The sequence below is a fragment of the Monodelphis domestica genome, chromosome 1, assembly GCF_027887165.1.
Source record: "Monodelphis domestica isolate mMonDom1 chromosome 1, mMonDom1.pri, whole genome shotgun sequence".
Classification (NCBI taxonomy): Eukaryota; Metazoa; Chordata; class Mammalia; order Didelphimorphia; family Didelphidae; genus Monodelphis; species Monodelphis domestica.
Window position 1 is genome coordinate 151,681,512 of NC_077227.1, and position 19,383 is coordinate 151,700,894.

The window sequence follows — 19,383 nt, forward strand, 5'->3', positions numbered from 1 at the left end:
TGGCAGTATTTGTTATGGAGAAATGTTAGAGTCCTTTCCAATAAGATTGGGGTAAAGAAAATTTATCCAGGGTCATCACTATTATTTGAAATAGTTCTAGAAACACTAGCAATGACAATAAAATAGAACTTGAGGAAATAAGCAAAAAGTAAAAGGAAAGGCAACGATCTATTTTTGCAGATGATAACAATGGCTTGTTTGTTGAATACTAAAGATTCAACAAAAAGTAATTGTTAAAATAACTTCAGTAAAGTAGCAGGATGTAAAATAACCCTATATAAAACATCTGCTTTCTTATATATTGCCAATAAAACCCATCAGGAAGTAATAAAAAGATAAATTCTATTCAAAATAACCACAAAACACGTAAAATATTTGAGAGTTCACCTACCAAATCACACATAGGAACTATACAAAATATAACTATAATACCTTCTTTAGAGAAATATAGATCTAGACATATTATTGACATTGCCCAACTACAACAATTATAACAATAATGAAAATACTACCTAAATTAACTTACAAATTCAGCATCCTTCCAATCAAGTTATGAAAACAGCACTTTATAGAACTAGAAAAAAAATGTTTAATTCAGGAAGAACAAAAGATCAAGAATCTGAAAGGAAATAATGGTGGGGCAGAAAGGAGAGAAGGAAGGAAGGAGACCTCAGTAAATCTCAATGTTACAAGACAATTATTATCAAAGTTATTTGGCAGTAATTTTTTGAAAGAGAAAAGTTGAGCAGTGGAACAGACTAGGAACAGAAGACCCAGAAGCCATTAAACATATTAACATGGTGTTCAATAATAAAATTAATAGCTTTAAGGATTGCAAAGAGCTTTATAAATATCTTATTTTATCTTGAGGACTGTTTTTGTTATTATCATTAATTTTTATTTTTATTTTGTAAATGAGGAACCTGAAGTAAATAGAAGTCAAGAAACATGCCCAGGGTCACACAACTCCAAAATAGGAGGACAGATTTGAACAGATCTGACTCCAGATCCAGTATTTTATCCATTTAGCCTCCTTGCTGCCTCAGTAAACACAAGAACGCCAAGTACTGGGGTAGGAACTCACTTTTTTTTTTTTAAACTACTTGAATAATAGAAAATATTCTTGTAGAAATTGAGCTTAGACCAACATCTTAAATCATATAGCACAATAAGCTCCAAATAGGCAAGTGATAAAAGCTATATCAAAAACAAATTAGCGGAGAAGGAGTTATTTACATTTAGGGAAGGGGAATAGCTCATAACTAAACAAGCAATAGAGAATATTATAGGATATAAAAATGGATAATATTGATTTCATAAAATATAAACTTTTGTCCAAACAAAATCAATGCAATTAGAAAAAAATCAGCTCAGAAAGATCATCAATAAAGCAGTTTTTATAAATACAGTGAAAAAGAATAGAAAGGAATTCAGAAATGAACATAGGCAGGGCAGTCTGGTTACTACAATGGTTAATTTAGCATATCCTTTTAAAAAATAAGCTGTATACAATTCAGGTTTGCTAATATCTATCAAGTTCGTAGCACATTTTTTAGAAAAACAAAACAAAACAATGAAGGCCCTGAAATAGAGGTAGCAAACTATTCCTTCTTTTTCCCAAAAGAGAGGTAGGGAGCTATCAGAGTAGAAAAAGATATATACTATCAGACAGAATAATTTTATCATAAGTTTTTCTTTTTCATGAAGTGGGGTTCAATATTAGGAGAGAGAGGATTGCGCTATAAAGAAAAAAGGTGTTAATAAAACACATACAGAAAAATGCTTTAAGCCGGATTAAATCAGAATGGAACCAATATATTTTCTAAGACAACAAGGAAAACAACACTATCCCCTTTGCCAGAAATGGAGACAAAACAAATATATGATTGTATTCAATTTCTTTCCAAGGTCTTTTCCAGCTCTGGCATTCACTCTGTGAAGTCCCTAATCTGTCTATAGCACAGTAATGGGAACTACACAAAGTCAAGTGGTCAAGCATTGTCCCAGTACTATAAAGGGCAGTCAGTACAAAGGTCATCCATTGCAGAAGCCTGTGAATATTCACATATGTCCAGAAAATAAACACATCCTTTTAGCATAATTTGAGACCAACATAAACATGGCTTATAAATCTGAAATTTGTCACATCAATAAGTAAACTAGCTCTTGTTCTCTTGGTATACATATGTCTACATGTTTTAAATAATTTTGTTTTCTTTAATTAACCACCAGAGGAGAAGGTAACTTGTTGAGCCAAAACACTAATTTTCCTTTTCTCCCTCCTGCCTTTACTTCCTCTCTTTTCTCAGAAAGCTGTGAATCTACTACCTAACCAGAATTCTCATTTGGGAAGGTTCCTTTTTGGAGCCAGGCCAAACCAAAGTCTAATTAATACTGATTGTTTAATTCTGTAAGATAGTATTCCTTTAATTAAGTTATATCTTCTTTCTACTCCCTCATCAACACATACCCTTCCATTCTGCTTCCCAACATCCTGGTTCTCTGATCACTATGAATATAAATTACTGTACTAGGCAAATGTTCTCATTCTCTCCTCTCCCCAGCAACTTGCTTCTGCTATTGGTCAGCTATATCTCTCCCTGCTTCTATTAATGCTTTCTTCTAGGAACTGGTAGAAAATCTCATTATTGCCCCTTGGACAAGTTGGGAAGCTACTATAGTGATTCAGATAAGCAGTAATGAAGGCTCAGTTTCCTCATCCCCCTTAAAATAGGGGTAATCATATTTGCGATGACTTCCTCTCCTCAGTGCTGCTGTTAGAAAAATGATTTAAAATTTTAAAAAAATTCTCCCAATTATATGTTAAAATAATTTGTAACATTTCCCCAAGAATATTGAGTCTTGGATTCTCTCCCTTCCCCCTCCCACAACCCTTCATAGCCCCTTGAGATGGTAAGCAATCTTAAGCAGATTTTGCATGTGCAATCATGTAAAACATTGGGGGAAATGATTTGTAATCTGTAAAAAGCTATATAAATTTGTGTGAACTGAAAGTTTTCAGAATCTCTGCTTTATTATGAACAAAGACCCCTGTATCTTTGAAGTCATCTCTCAAGCTATCCTTGAGCTTCTTTATGCAAACCACAATCTGGCTTCCCCCTACAAAGATCACATTTCTTATATCCTTCTCCAATGAAGCTGTATTGCCTTTTCCTTCCTTAAACTTATAGGGCCTAGAGAAGGAGTCAATACTTATTTTCAGATCTATGTGCTAATAACATCTTTCAAAAAATAATAATTTATATTTACTTAGCACTTTCCAGATTACATATTATTTTCACCATAGCAATTCTGTGAAGTAATCACAAATAATATCATACACATCTTCTAGAAGAGGGAATTGAAGCCCTCATTCCTAATCATCTGAATCATATGTTTCCTTCTGGATTTCTATTCCCGGAGTTCTTTCTCTAGATGTGGATAGCATTCTTTCTCAAAAGTCTCTGAGTTGTCTTAGATCATTATTGAATTGCTTTTAATAGCAAAATCAGTAACATTTTATTGTCCACAATGTATCAATTACTGTGTATAATGCTCTCCTGGTTCTACTTATTTCAGTCCACATCAGATCATGGAGGTCTTTCCAATTCTTATAGAAATCCATAAATTTATCATTCCTTATAGTACAATCATATTCCATCACCATCATATACTACAATCTGTTCAGTAATTCCCCAATCCAGGGAACCCCCAAATTTTCCAATTTTTTGCTACCACAAAAAGCACAGCTATAAATATTTTTGTACAAACAGATCCTTGCCCAGATTTTTAAAAAATCTCTTTAGTATATAAACCCAGTAGTGGTATGGTTGGATCAAAGGGCATGAATTCTTTTAAGAACCTTTGGGAATGATTCCAAATTGCCCTCTAGAATGGTTGGATCAATTCACAACTCCATCAGCCACATCCCTTCCACCATTTATCATTTTCCTTTACTGTCATATTGGACACTCTGCTTATTGCTGGCATTTCTAATACCATGTTAAATAATATTGGTGTGTTCATTCTCTTTTTATAATTTTCTTGCATCATTTTCATTTCTTTTCCCAATTTGCTCTCTACCACACCTATCTCTTTCTTTAACCAGTCCAGGAATTCATCATGAACTTATATCCAATTAGGATTTTCCTTTGAGGCTTTGCTTTGTTTTTACATTGTTTCTCCTTCTGGATTTATGTCTTAGTCTTCCTTGCTACTATAGTAGCATTTTTTAAAGGTTGAGTTCTTTTTGGTTGTTGTTGTTTGCTCATTTTCCCACCCTATTTCTTGCCTAAGAACTGTATGTTAAAGTTGAACTCTGCTCACCTAGGAGTGGGGAGGCAGCATCTCAAGCTTTAGACTTTATTTGTGTTGTTATTATCAGAGCTAGTTTTGGGGGTCTGCTGGGTTTTGGTGCTTCCAAGGTGGTGTGATCTAGGGAGTGTTGCAGTTACTGTTCTCTTGATTTATGCTCTAGTTTTTATCTAGGAAAGGCTCCTTCTCTATTGTAGTCACAAAGGCTAACACTCCTCTTGGCACTAAGAGCCCATGCTCCCTTATGACTGACCACCAGGGCTCCTCTCTATCCTGGAACTGTGACCCAGAACTCTGTATGGGCACTACAGTTGACATTCAGTGCCAGCTGCACCCAATATCAGCAAAGGATCCCATGACCATCTTGCCATCTCTATGCTGAAAGCAACTACCACTGGTGCTGTGATTATAAATGCTCAGTATGACCCTAGTGTCACAGACCTCTGATGCTAACCTCCTAAGTTGTCATAGGGAGGAAGAAGGTCTCGCTCTGATCAGTTTAGATTTGCCACTCTAAAATTTTATTTGAGCACTTATTTTAAAGTAGTTTGGGGGGGGGGATGATCAGACAATTCAACTAGGTTGCTGCCTGTGGTCTACCATCTTGGCTTCACCTCCCCTATGAGCTGGCTTTTAAAAAACTATTTTGATAATTATATTTAAATATAATTAGTTTCTTTTATATTTCTACATATTTTATTTTATGAATTGAAAAATATTACTTTGAAAAGGTATCTATAGATTTTACCAATTTGTTATGGGGTCTCTTCCAAGTCTAAATCAGTAATTGATGTCTAGACTCTTATTAATATTCTACCCAGCTCTACATCTCATAATCTTCCTTAAACACTAAGTAACCATGTTTTCCTTCCAAGAAAGGAAAGGAAAACCTATTATCAATATTATAGTTCTATCTTTTACAGAGAAAAGAAGGAAAATCAATCCCATTACCTAGTTCACCCCAAAGTTCATAAAAGACAATTACTCTTAATTATAGTTCTTTTATAAGAAAGAGCTATAAACTATCCCTTTCCTGAGAATTCTTTGCTCCCTGCACCTCCAGTTTTAAAATCATTCCCCTTATCCAAGACCTAGCTCAAATATCATTTCCTCTGTGAAGCTTTTCCTGATTTCCTGACCCCAACTTTGCCTCCTCCAAAGAAAATCTGACCTCTCCCTCTTCTGAATTTTCATATCCTTTGCACTGTGCTCATGGCACTAATACTCAACTACTCATGTAGTTGTCTTATTACTCCTCCTTCTTTATAAACCTATACCTCTTTATAACTCTCACTTTAACATATTGCCTGACATAAAGCAGTTACTCAATAACTATGTTTTGAATGGAATTGAATTTACTAAGATTGTCTACAGTACAATGGAGAGCCATGTTGGATACATTTGGAGTCAGATGACTTACTTGAGTTCTGCAACTTCCTGTGTGACCTTGGAAAAGTCATTTAACTTTTTTAGGCCTCAGGTTCTTCATTTCTAAAATGAGAGAGTTGGACTAGATAGACTTTAAAGTCCCTTTCTGCTGCTAAAGCTTTCCAGAAGAATCTACAAGGTGTCTGGAGAAAGAAAATATAAGCTTGTCATTTTTTAAAAAACACATTGGAAGGGCAGCTAGGTGACTCAGAGAGACCCAGGTCTAGAGACAGGAAGTCTTGGGTAAATATCTGACCACAGACACTTCCTAACTGTGCAACTCTTGCCCAGTTGCTTAGTCCTTACCACTCCTTTTCCTTGGAATCAATACCTAGTATTAATTCTAAAACAGAAGGTAGAGGTTTTGTTGTTTGGGGTTTGTTTTTTTTTCAATCACAAGATGCCTTTTGGAACACTAAGTCCAAGTGATTAACATCTTCACATTAAATAAAACATTGTTAATATATACTCCATTGATTCAAAGCTGGCTATTTTCAGATAGGAACTGGACTAAAGTTCACCTTTGTCCTATTTATGCTTGTGGGTCCACAGTGGCACAGACTTGGCTGAATAAGGAGAGAATGTAATTAGCACACTTTGATCGTTAAAGGATACTATTGTCTCAGGCAGAAATTGTGGGTGACAAATTCTCATTCACCAAAACTTTGTGTTTTCCCTCCTTTCTTGGTCTTACTCTCTGCAGTCTGCCCATCCCTGTCCTCCCCCCAGCTTTATACTCAATGATCCAGACTCCATTTCAAAATGTTTGTAGACTGATTGACTTCCTTTGATAAACTCTCTTGGTTTTGTCCTCTGTGTGACTTTCAGATCATGGCATGAAACAGCACTCCATTTTAGTGGGCTTGGTTCCCTCAGTTCCACTCTGGCCTTTTCAATTACTATCAAATCATCAAAAGGTAGAATCCATCACCCTTTATCCTCTTAGAAGGTGAAGACTCAACTTCTAAAGAAAGGATTTGCTAAAGAAGTTACTACTCTCAGGATTACTACTTAAGAAAAGCACTTTAGAAACATCCATTTACATGCCCTTGTAATAGAGGGGTAAAAAGGGGAGAGATTTATGATAAGGGAAGAAAGGTAAAAAAGGAAATGGAGTCTTCCCCCACCCATCCAAGGCAGGGACAGAGTAAAGAGTTGATATTGATAAGCCCAGGGAGAGAAAGGAGAATGGGTCTGTCTTCCCCCACCCCCAGCACTCTGACAAACTCCCCCACTATGGTTGCCTTCACCTCTTAACTGCTGGGTTCTCTGAAGGATCTTGTTGTAAAGGCTTATGGTCATAAGCCTCCTTTCTTCCTGGGAAGAGAAAGGTCACTTCTCTTCCCCCTCAATCTCAAGTTTCCCTCTAGTAACAGTTGAGTCTGTTCCTCGGTCTTATTAACTGTGCTTATTTGAGGGAAACAGAAAGGGAACAGGGAAGATGGAGGGTAAGGAATTGAGGTTCAAGAAGGAAGGAGGGAGAAGGGGTCCCTATCTAACTAATACCCTTTCCCCCAAAGTCAGGCAGATCAGGCTTGTTTCACTTGATCCTCTTTGGATCAGAGTAAAGAGATTCTTGTTCTTGGCTGCACAGAACGTGTCCCCAAGTTCAAATTCAAAGAGGTTGATGGAAATCTTTCTTAGTGGACAGCTCATGTTTCAGAATCCTGTCCAATTGTCTTGTCTTCCTGTGAGGATCTGGGGTCAGGAATCACAGGGAAAGAGATCCCTCGATCAGGGAATTAGCCAGAGCCAACCTCCCTAGGGTGTGTTTCCAGACAGAAGTCAGTTTCCACCTCTGGATCAGCTCACCCCCCCCCCCTCCAAAGTTCTGTGTTCCTTTTTGCCCATCCCCCACTGCTGTAGATCCTTTCAGCTCTTCCAAGTTTATCTTCCTTCCAAGGTTTCAAACCTTCTCTTACATCATAATGTCCTATTTACAAATTAGTCTTAAGTATTCATTAAAGTTGATTCCCTAGTATCTCTAGTGGTCAATGCTTTGTTTGGTTCAAGTCACTATATGTCTTTATAAGTAATGAAAATGTGTTTTCTCCAAAACATTATATGGTTTAGCCTTTTCATTAGTATAGGTTAGCTTTCCCTCTCCTCATCAACACCTGATTAGTTTGAAATAGGACCAACTTAATTAGGATTGTTAACATGTAAACCCACAGGCCCAATCTTAGAAGCTGGGTCCAGAGATTTGTTAAAATCTCTCTTCTTTAGGAGAGTTTACTAAAGATATTTAGCAGCAGAATATAGAGAGCACTTGCCTTCCCAGAAAGAAAAAAGGATAGCATAGATCAGACCCCAAATACTGGGGCATACAGAACATTCTGGCAAATGAAGCCCTTCTCCCTACTCATTGCCACTATGAAAACAATAGTTCAAAATATAAATGATGTTCTTAAGTGAGAGATGCTGTGGCTTAGTGCAAAACTAGATGTTGGTCCACAGGGGTTCTAATCTTGGCTCTTGAAATAATTAACCAGGTTACCTTGGGTAAATTATTTTACTTCTTTGGGTTCCATTGTTCTCATCTGCACTATAATGGCAAGATTGAACTAGCTAATCCCTTGAACATTCTTTGATTTATCTGACTAAATCCCTAGGATTGAAGTAGATAGGGAAGGCATCATGTGGGCACATTTGATTTTTTCATCTTCTTAAGCATTCCTGAGAAGATGTCAGGTTAATGTCTTTTAGAACCTGGAGCCACACAAAGCTCTCTGAATTAACACTAGAATTGGAGATGAAGGGTAGGGGAAAGGAATTCTCCTTTGAGTACATGTGACACTATCTTATTTTGCAAAGAGCCAAAATCCCAAATCCTAAATCACCTGCTCCAGTCAGATAACTTTAATAGAACTTTTATCTTCCTGCTTATTGTAAAATCCTAGTGTCTTTAATCTGTCTCATTATCAGGACAAATAGAAAAACCTAGAACAGCTCAATTACCAAGTCAGTTGAATTAGAATGGTAAGAAAGCACTTTGTACTCTTTTTTATGTATTTATCATATTCAAATTTCCATTCTATTCTAATTTTCTATTATATTTTTATTATAGTAATTAATATAACAATCTCACTATTTATACTATTGTGGCTTAGTGGCTAGAGCTCTAGTACTGGAAACAAGAGATTTGCTTACCTGCATGATCCTGGGAAAGGAAAAGAAAACAAGCATTTATTAGACACCTATTCTGTGCTATGCATTGTGCTAAGCACTCAGTAAATGTAAATGTTACCTCATTTGATATTCACAACAACTCTTGAAAGTGGGTGCTATTATGATTCACATTTCATAATTGGAGAAACTGAGACTGACAGATGCTCTATGACATGTACCCAGGGTTACATATCTAGAATGTGCCAGGGACTTGATTTGAAATCAGGTTTTCCTGACCCCAGACTCAGAGCTTTTTTCATTGTGCCATCTAACTCCCTCAAACAGTAATTTAACTTCTCAGAACCTTGGTTTTCTTATCTGTAAAATGGGGATGCTATCACCTAACTTACTGGGTTTCTATTAAATGACATAATGCCTTAAAGTGCTTTGTAAATCTTAAAGTGCTACATGAATATGAACTATTACTACTAAACCCTGAGTCTTCCCCCAATATCTACCTTCTATCTATTTTCACATACAAACCAGCCAGGGTATTGAACATTAGATTCTTATTACATATTTGAGGAATGATGATGATGATGATGGACTTCTCAACCTCCTTCATGCACAGAAGATAAAAGAGAACAGCTGCTTTGGTATTAGAGAGAAGGCTGAGAGTAAATAGAGCAGCACTCTTTGGACCTATAGGTAATGACAAATATAGATTGCTGAAAGAGACCTATGGTTCTAAAGAGATCATTGGAAAGACACTTATGCTAAAGGCCACTATATATACATATCGGTGGAAGGAAGGAATTGGACACATATAAACCTGGATAGAGGCCTCTAATGAAGGGTACTGAATCACTACATATACAGGGACCCCAGGGAAGAACACCTGGTACCTAACAAGGATATGAATGGCAGTAAAATAATAGAGCATAGAAATGGGGAGAAATAGCAATGTGGCAAGGAACCACAGAACCTCTAGGTAGATGAGTACCAGATGCTACCCAAATTTTCTCTTCTACCTTTAGTTCTATATCTATCTTCAATTGCTTAATAATCTTCTTCAACTGAATATCCCAAATCTACTCAAAATCAACAAAATCCCAAAAGGACCTCCCCCCATCTTCCCCCTAAACCTACAATATCTCCCTATGTCCCTACTTCTGTTAATAGCATGGACTTCCTCCCAGGTGATCATCTTTGGCTTTGCCCTTGACCTTTCAGCCAACCAATTAATCAATTCAAGGTATTTATTAAGCACTTACAATGTGTCATGAACTGTAATTAGCCTTAAAATATAAATAAAAAGCAAAAAAAGCCCCTGCCCTCAAGAAGTTTACATTCTATTACCAAGTCTCACCCATATAGCCTCTACAATATCTTGACTTTCCTCTTCTTGTCTCACACTGGAAAGTTCCTGGGTCCAAGTCTTCAACAAATCTCCCCAAGACTATTATAATAGCCTTCTAATTGGTCTCCCTGCCTCCTGTCTTGAATTCATTCTCACTCAACTTCCCAAATAATTTTAATTCCTAGGTCTGATCATGTCTCTTTCTATCTAAAAGCTTGGTTGCTTTTGCATTTTTATAGCTTCCAAACTCTTATTCCAAACTACAATTCCCAATCTTTTTTCACACTATCCTTTATTCACTCCACATCCCAGCTGAGCTGTTTATTTCATCCTTCATCTTCCTGCCTTCATGCACTGATGCCTGAAAGGCATTCTCTTCTCAGAGAGTCATAGACCTAGAGCTGGAAAGGACATTGGTCAAATCTCTTTATTTTGCAGTTGAGGAGTCTGAGGCCCAGTTTGGTCAAATGACTTTTCACGAGGTTATACAAGTAGTAAGGTAAGCACAAGAGGTGGGATCATTTTTTTTCACCTGTTGAACTCTTTCTCTCCTTAATGTCGAGTTCCTACCTCTTCCAGGGAACCTAAAACAGCTGCAAGTAATCTCTTCCTCCTTAAACTCTTTCAGAGTACTTGGCTTGGATCTTCATTTGCCCCCATCCTATGTTTATTGTTGCTATTTTTGTCTATCTTCTCTGCTAGATTGTAAGTTGTAATGTTTGCTGACTTTGATTCAGAATGAATATCGTTTGCTATATGTATTTCTCTTTTAAAACAAAACAAAACTCTAGCCTAATAATAAAGGGTAAGAAATTATAAAATAAGCACCTTGAAGGAGGAACATTGTCTTTGCTCAATGCTCACCACCTAGTCAAAACCAAGTCTTTCTTGTTTGGATGTTGGAAATGAATCAGAATGTTATGAATTGGATGTGTTAGTATAAATAATTTTAATTATTTTTGTTTCCTTTAACATGAAAGCCCATTTGAGACAAATTCCTAAAAAAGAAAACAACAAATAAGTGGGTAAAAGTTAATAAATAAAACTTTATTTCTTTTTACAAAATAGCTGCCAAGGCCCTGGGATAACAGAAAGCACCAGGAAGGGAGGCATGAGGCTGGACCACTTGGTCAGAGCAGTATGGTCCTCAGCTCCAGCTCTCCCCGACCCAGCAAACGGTCCCTCTCCAGGCCCCGGCCTTTGTTCTCGGCCTTGACCCTCACAGCTGTGCGGCGCAGGTCATTCTCTGACAGTCCTTCGAAGAAAAAGTCCTCGTTAAAGACTGGATTTCGGCTCCGTCGGACCACAGCGCTGCGCTGCTTGTGTGTCTTCCCCGGCAGCACCAAGGTGATGCTGACTCTGCAGCCGATGGCCCCCGGCTCTGCGGTGCAGCTGTAGAGGCCCTGGGCGCTGAGCAGGCGGATGCGCAGCCGCTGGGACACGGAACAGTACTCTGTGGCCAAGTGCAGGGCACCGCCGTCACAGCCCAAGGCTAGGGTGCTCTGGACCTCCAGGCGCTCCTGCAGTGGACCCAGAGGGGAAGGGGACGGAGATGGGGATAGAGCTCGTGTTTGAGCGGAGCCAGATTGGCAGGTGGCTGTCTGGGAGATACTGCGTGCGTCCCCAACAGCCTCATAGTCCTCGTCGTCATCTTCTGTGCTGGAGACCGAGCGAGCCCGGGCCAGAACGCGGCTCCCACTGGCTCGCAGCGCCCGGCCCAAGGCGTCTGGGGCCCGGAGGAGGCGCCGGTAACGCTGACGGCTCCGGGAGCGCTTGGCGGTAGCTTCCTGGGGCCGTGGAGAACGGCAGGGAGATGAGCTGGCGGAGGAGGAGGAGGAGGAAGAGCAGCCAATGGCCAGGCTGTCTGGGGCGACCCGCCGCCCCCGTAGGTTGCAAGAAGCGTTGGTACCGCCGCTGCCGCAGTAAGTGTGAGCCCGAGGCCTCAATAGTGACTGGGACGGGGCCTGCAGGAGAAGGGCGGCAGCGGCTGCAGAGCTCCCGAGGAAAAGAGACTCCTTGCGGCGAGTATTGGGGCTCTCGAGCAACGCGCAGAAGCCGTACGAAGTGGGCTGGCGGGGCAGGTGCGGCAGCGAGAGCGCAGCCTGAGAGCGCGGATCCCAGTCGGTAAGGTCTGGGTCCTCCCTGGCTCTCACACATTCTGACCGCAGCAGCTCTTCCCCAGTGCTGCCGCTTGAGTTCCGACTGTGAGGCCACATGTCAGTTTCCACAGTGCAACGTCGAGGAGGGGAGGTAGAGCTGCCAAGAGGCTGGAGAGCTGGGACAGTGTGGGAGGGTAGACGAGGTGGGATACAGAAAGCCGGGATGCGCCCGGGAGTGAGCACGTTGCAAAACGGAGAGACTGCCGGGCGCTTGGACACTAGATCCACCGCTACTTTCTCGGGTTCCAGGGCTGTACTCACCCCTGTGGAGTCTCGTAGTTTCTCTAAAAATCGCATTTCCTCGACTTTAAAGCCAGAAGAGGAGATTGGAAATATTCCTGTTGAAGAAAGATACTTGGTGTGAGCTTCCTTACGCAGAGACAGCCAATGGGGTCCCTTCCCCTGCTGTTCCATTTGACTAATATAATTTCCTGAACCCAAATCAAATTTATGCATTTATTCCCACTCACCCATTCAAAAAAAGAACCAAGTTCAGATAAATACTTTCGCAATGTTGCACCTGTTACCTTTTAAAACTCAAGCTTTCCTCCTTTCTTTCAGTCACCAGGAGCTTTGATGGCCGAACTGCTACTGAGTGGTCAGGTTTAAGAGACAGAGACTAAAGGTTTTACTTCAGCACTGAAATGGGGGACAGCTGATCTCTTCTTTTATATCCTGGCTCCATTGAGCCTTAACCAATGGAGAGCACGGATGTGTGGATACCTCATTGAAAAAAAAAAAAAACTGGCCAGCTCCGCCTCTTACCCCTCCAGGGAGGCACCCTGAGGGGCAAAGCTCTTGGCAATAGAATAGCAGCAGTTTCTAGACAGCTTTGGGAAAAGCGATTATACCCGCATCCTGATAAGAACAACTTTCAAAGCTGCTTTAAAAAGAGAGTTATTCCTGTCACATAGATGAGGAAGAATTAGTAGCTGCTGAATTCCCCGCCATCAGTGGAAAAGAGGAGACACACCCTGACATATTTCCTGGCATATGGAGAGAGTAAGACAGAGCAAGGAAATAGGAAATGGACAGGGTTCTGTTTATGTTTCACATGAAAGCACACGCCCAATTGTGCTAAAGTGCAAATCCCGAGACCCAGAAATTAAATCTCGTTATTCCAGTAACTGTCAAAGCCAGCTTCTCTCTAATTTGCCTAACACAAACATTCATTAGGCAAAATCAGCAACCTCAGAATCTTTAACTTAAATTTTTTTTCAGTTATCAAAAAACATTTTTCATTCCCATTTCTCCCAACCCACTGACAAATAAATAAGGAAGGAAGAAAAAAGTAAAGGCAGGCAGGTAGGAGCCCTGGTAGCATTAAGCATAGTCAAGCAAAACAAATTTCTTTTGGTCCCTTATTCTTCATATTAATCCATCACCTCATTGTCGAAGGAGCAGGCAGTATTCTTCCCTGGTCAGCTGGTTGATCATCAGTTTGATGAGAGTTCTTGAATCTTCTCAAAATTGTTTCTCCTTACAATATTAATATTATAATATAAATTGTTCTTGTTCTCACTTTGCATCAGTATATATAACTCTTCCCAGGCTTTTCTGAACCACCCCCCCTTCCCCACCCACTTCATCATTTCTTATACAATAGCATTCCATGAATTTGTTCAGTCATTCAGCAATTGAAGGGCACCAGTTTCCAGTTCCTTGCCACTACAAAAAGAGCCACTATTAATATTTTTGTACATATGGACCTTTTCATCTTTCTTTGATCTTTTTTTTTTATCAGGTAATGAACTGTAGTTCAGTATTTAGTTATTTAGTATTGTAGTTCAGTATTTCTGAACTGTAATTCAGAACTGTAGATCAGTAGTATTCATTGGGTTGAAGAGCATAATTTATTTACTTATTTTTAAAACTCTTACCTTTTGTCTTAGAATTGATACTAAATATCAGTTCCAAGAAAGAATGATAAGGGCTAGGCAGTTGGGGATTAAGTGACTTGCCCAGGGTCACACAGCTAGGAACTGCCTGAGGCCAATTTTGAACCCACAACCTCCCATCTCCAGGCCTGGCTCTCTATCCACTGAGGCATATCCCCAAATGCATAATTTAATAACCATTTGGCCCAATTCCAAAGAGCTTCCAGAATTGTTGGACTCAATGCATCAATGTATCTGTTTTCCCACATTTGTCATTTTCCTTTCTTATTCAGGTTTACTAATCTTTCGGGCATGAGGTAGAACCTTAGGGTTGCTTTATTTTTTGTTTCTCTAGTAATAAATGATGTGGAGCATCTTTATTTTTTTCATATGCCTATTGGTAGCTTGTGTATTTAGAATTTGAAAGGACCTTATATACCATCTAGTCTAATGCATTAAAATTGAAACTCCCTTTCCCCATATCCCCAACAACTGGTCATGCAACCTTTGCTTACCAACCTTTATAAGAGGGAAGTCAATATCCCTGAGGCTATACCAGCTAGACTAAGTTATTTGTCCTCTGGTTTTTAAAAAGGACCAGTAACATGGCAGGGGTTAAGTAAACCCTGAGGATAAGATGATGAATAATGATAGTTTTTACTCTTGGGATTATTAACTACTAAAGAAGTAGCAGGTGAATTAGACCTTGTAATGGCTAAAATTCTGGAGAGGCAGCATTTCCCAATTTTAAGTTAATTTATTAATGGACCATTCAAGGCAATCTAAACTAGCCAGTCCACAATCTAAATGGCACTAAGTGGGAGTCCAAGAGCATGGGAGCAAGCACCCAATCCTACTTCACTCCACCAGTTAATGGGAAAGCATGAGACCATCATCATTCATCTAGAAACTGTGTAAGCATACCATCACAAGACTGATGAACAAGGCTGATGAACTTCTCCAGGCAGGCAGTACCAAAGGTCTTGATCAGGTCAACAAATGTTATGTATAGACCTCTGTTCAGTTTCTGGCATTGCTCCTGGAGTTGCTGGGCAGCAAATACCTTGTTGATTATTTCAAGGCCCTCTCTGAAACCACACTCTCTGATTAGGTGCCCATCATTCTGATGAAGGATCAGCTGATTAGGGAGGGTTTTGGCAAAGTTTTTGCCAACAGTGACTAGGAGGAAGTCATCCCATAGAACAGTGTTGGTGAAGATGTGGCACACATGCAAAGCCGGCACTCAAGGAACTGCTCTGTTCTCCCACTTCCCTGTACTTGAGGACATTTTTTGCATGCCGCAATCCCCCCCCCCCCCATCCAGCTGCTCAAAGCAAGCACTTCCTCCCTTAGCTCTTTCCAGTTATGCAGGGGCTCTCAGACAACTGAAATTTGCTCTCTGGGCACTTGAACTTGGAAAAGGTTCACCAATGATGCCCTAGAAGCTTAAGGATACCTCCCTTGTTCAACTCTGAAAGGGAAACAGATTCTTCTGTGACAATCACAGGAGGATCTCTCTCTCTCTCTCTCAAAAATGTCATGTCACATTAATCTTGATCTGAAGAAGTCACTATTTCCCTGTGATGACTAAACTAACTAATGCCATATAGTAAACATATAGCTCTTCCTTCTTCCAATCCTCTAACTTGAAGCACTGAGGCTAAGAAAGTGAACCAAGTTTATTGTGTCAACTTGTTCTAAGTGTGCCTCCTTCCACCCTACCTAACTTTGGATTAATCTACATTATTTATAGTATGTTTTCCAACTTTAATACATTTTCCAAAAACATTAACTTGTCATACATCTTAAGTCATATTCTCTTTAGTCTACAGAAGAGAAAAATATGGTAAAGGGAACTGAAATAATTTACAGTTGGAGCAAACCTAACTGTCACAGTTAAATCCATAACTAGGGGAGAATTTATAGATTTTACTCCTCCTCCTATTCTTAAATCACACTGAAAGCAACTTAGGAACATGAATCATATCTGTGGCTTTACTAGAAAAGGAAGATTAGCAAAAATTCAGTGGCTTGGTTATTTCACAAACTCTAGTTATTTCAGAACTTTTTGGTGTCCTCTAACCTTCAGAATATTCCATTTCAAACAAGCTACTCTCATGACACTTCCTCTAAACTGGCATGAGCTCTCTCTGGGTGGCTAGATATTCTCTCAATTCAATCCGGTAGCAATTTATAATTTGCCTACTATGCCCCAGTCGTAATGCATCACCTAGGCATCTAAATACAAAATGAAAAATAATTCTTACTTCAGGGAACCTACAAAAAGTCAAGGGATCATAATCATTACCAACTTAATGATTCACTTAAATACTAACAGCATATAATCATCAGGATATTTTGAATTTTGAATGAGGTGCCAAACATAAAGGCAAGAAGACTTAGAGTCAAATTTGGGTAAGTTACATCACTTCTGAGGCTCAGTTTTTTTTTTTATCTGTGAAATGGGAATAATGACAGCGTCTAACTCACAGGGCTGTTTTAAACATAAAATGAAATAGGGCACTAAGGAATTTTTCAGGACTGTATAAATGCAAGCATTACAGCTTGCATAATAATAATATTATTATTAAGAAAGCCTTTATTTGGCAGAGATTCTGCTAGGTGCAGAATAGAATAAACCACATGGACATGATCCCTTACCTCTGGGGGGTTATTATTGAATTATTAATTATTATTGAGAAGGACATATATGGAATAATAAAGAATAAGCATGGAACAACTATATTAAACTATATTAAAAGGTAATAGACAGGGTGGCTCAGTGGATTGAGAGCCAGGCCTAGAGACCAGAGGTCCTAGGTTCAAATCTCACCTCAGACACTTCCCAGCTGTGTGACCCTGGGCAAGTCACTTAATACTCATGTCCTAGTCTTTACTGTTCTTCTGCCTTCGGATTAAAAAAAAATGGTAACCAATCCTTATACTGTATAAAATAACAAAAAATGAATAAACCTAGTAGAGGCTATTTGGAGAGAGACTCATATTTGGAGAGGGTAGTTTTAGGGGAAAAAATCACATCTAAAATTCTCTGCTAGTCTCAGAGAGTCAACTTTCCCATATATAAAACTGAGATGGGGGAGATGTTTAGGGACTAGAAGTTTCCAGATCTAAATCTATCAACCTGTACGTTATCTTCAAGAAGCAGGGGTAAGAGGGTGCCAGTTCCAAAGACTTAGGATATTGTGGACCCAGATTGGCTTCCTGAAACTTCTTGGAGTTGATTCATGGAATCCCGGGGCACTTTCACCCTTTCCTCATATAACCCCCAACAATGTAACCCATTGGCATGAGATTCTCCTGACTGGTAGAGATGAAGGCTCTGCCCTGTGTGAGGGGTGAAACAGAGTTGTTCAGCACAGAAGAGCTTCAGTTCTCAGACACTTCCTTTCTGGGGCCTCTTCAAGTGTTCTCTAAGCAACCAGTTACTTTGGGTACTCCTGGCTTCCAATTTCAAAAGAGAAGACAGAAGAGGCCATCTCCACTTTAGGTTGCTAAAGGAAAAGTCTCTGGGAATACATGAGAAGAACTTTTAGTCTCTATTGTGTCCCTCCTCTTGAGACTTCAGAGAATTTCCTCTTGGGTGAGATCAAGAACATTCCTTTTTGGTTAAGCTGTACTCTAAGCCTGGAGTCAGAAAGACACATCTTCCTCAGTTCCAATCTAACTTCAGACACTTACTGCCTATATGAACTTGGGCAAGTCCCTTTCCCTATTTACCTGAATTCCCTCATCTTAAAATGATCTGGAGAAGGAAAAGGCAAACTACTCCAGTATCTTTGCCAAGATAACTCTAAAAATGAGGTGAAGAAGAGCTGGATAAGACTGAACTGGCAAAGCAACAACAATAGGAGTGGTGGTGGGTTTATATATGTAGTAAGGGGCCAGTATACAGTGAGAGGTTGTCCTTGTACGTTGTGTGGCTAGAAGCAAAGGAGAATTGACATCTCAAACCTTTTATCCTTCTACCTTTCTCCAAGGGAGACTTTCTTTCCACTCCTAATGAGAGAAATCCTTCATTCTATGTTGTCTGGTATATATTCTCCTTTTCATGCCTTTTCTGCTTTGTTTGATATGACTTAGATAAATGGAATTCTTTACTATTCTTTATGTGTATTCATTATAGACCTGCTATTAGGTGGGAAATGGGCCAAATCTTGGGCATAAAACTTGATTTCCTCTTTCCTCACAAAATGGATGAAGTGATAGAAAGGTAGAAAGAACCTCTAGACAAATAACATTTAAGGGAACAGATAGATATAATTCTAGTCCTTCCTTCTCCTTCTCCTTTGGAGGAGAGTAGAGTGGCCTCTGGACCCAGCTTCCTGCTTCTCCTGGCAAGAACTAAAGTCTCCCTTGAAGAAAGATGGAAGGAGAAGAGGCTTGAAAAGTCAATTCTGTTTCCCTTCTAGCCATACAACATATAAGGACAGCCCCTCACCAAATGTTGCCCCCTCACTACACATGTGGGGCCCACCACCACTCTTTTTACTATGATGTTGTTTCATTGTTTCACTTCATGACCCCATTTGGGGTGTTTTCTTGGCAAAGATACTGGAGTGGTTTGTCATTTCCTTCTCCAGCTCATTTTACGGATGAGGAAATGGAGGCAAACAGGATTAAATGACTTGCTCAGGGTCATACAGAGAATAAATGTCTGAAGCCAGATCTGAACTCAGGAAGGTGACTTTTCCTGACTCCAGGCTTGGCACTCTATCCACTGCACCATATGACTATCCCCTTACTACTCTACTTACTATTCTAGTTTTTCCTGATAGCCTCCTGGACATTGTCCCCTCCTTGGTCTCATAGTTCAGAGATGAGCCACACTTGACTTTTAATTACCTTTTTGCTTTTCTATAACTGGATGCCCTCATCTGGAATACGCATTTTCATTCATTCTTAACCCCTGAAGCTACACATCTACTATAAAAATCCTCTTTCTTGAATTTGTGTAAAAGAAGACAAATGCAGAAATCTTGCAACCAAGTAAGGTCTCTAAAGTTCCAATGCATCTATTTAACTACAGTTCCTATAAGTTTCTGACTCTTTTTACTCTGGTTCCCCCATACAAAGAATGATGAATTCTACTCCACAGCAGTTTTACATTCATTTTTGG

The 19,383-nt window shown here is 39.5% G+C and overlaps 1 protein-coding gene and 1 long non-coding RNA gene across 2 annotated transcripts in view; both read right to left on the bottom strand.

Moving 5' to 3' along the window:
- LOC103100048 (uncharacterized) overlaps positions 1-7,523 on the bottom strand; it is a 28,280-nt gene extending 20,757 nt beyond the window's left edge. The window contains exon 1 of the long non-coding RNA XR_460600.2: positions 6,993-7,523. This is a non-coding gene — a long non-coding RNA (uncharacterized LOC103100048). The remainder of the gene's footprint in view (positions 1-6,992) is intronic.
- Positions 7,524-11,236: 3,713 nt separating this feature from the next.
- C2CD4B (C2 calcium dependent domain containing 4B) lies at positions 11,237-13,022 on the bottom strand. Its single transcript, XM_001374423.4, has 2 exons — positions 12,897-13,022; positions 11,237-12,707 (listed from the first exon to the last, which is right to left on the bottom strand). The coding sequence occupies exon 2, from the start codon at positions 12,664-12,666 to the stop codon at positions 11,341-11,343; it is 1,326 nt and encodes a 441-aa protein (XP_001374460.1). The 5' UTR covers positions 12,667-12,707; positions 12,897-13,022; the 3' UTR covers positions 11,237-11,340.
- Between the last annotated feature and the right edge of the window lie 6,361 nt (positions 13,023-19,383).

Excerpts from the sequence above, each read along its gene's own strand:
- C2CD4B (XM_001374423.4), bottom strand. The coding sequence starts at position 12,666 with ATGCGATTTTTAGAGAAACTACGAGACTCCACAGGGGTGAGTACAGCC.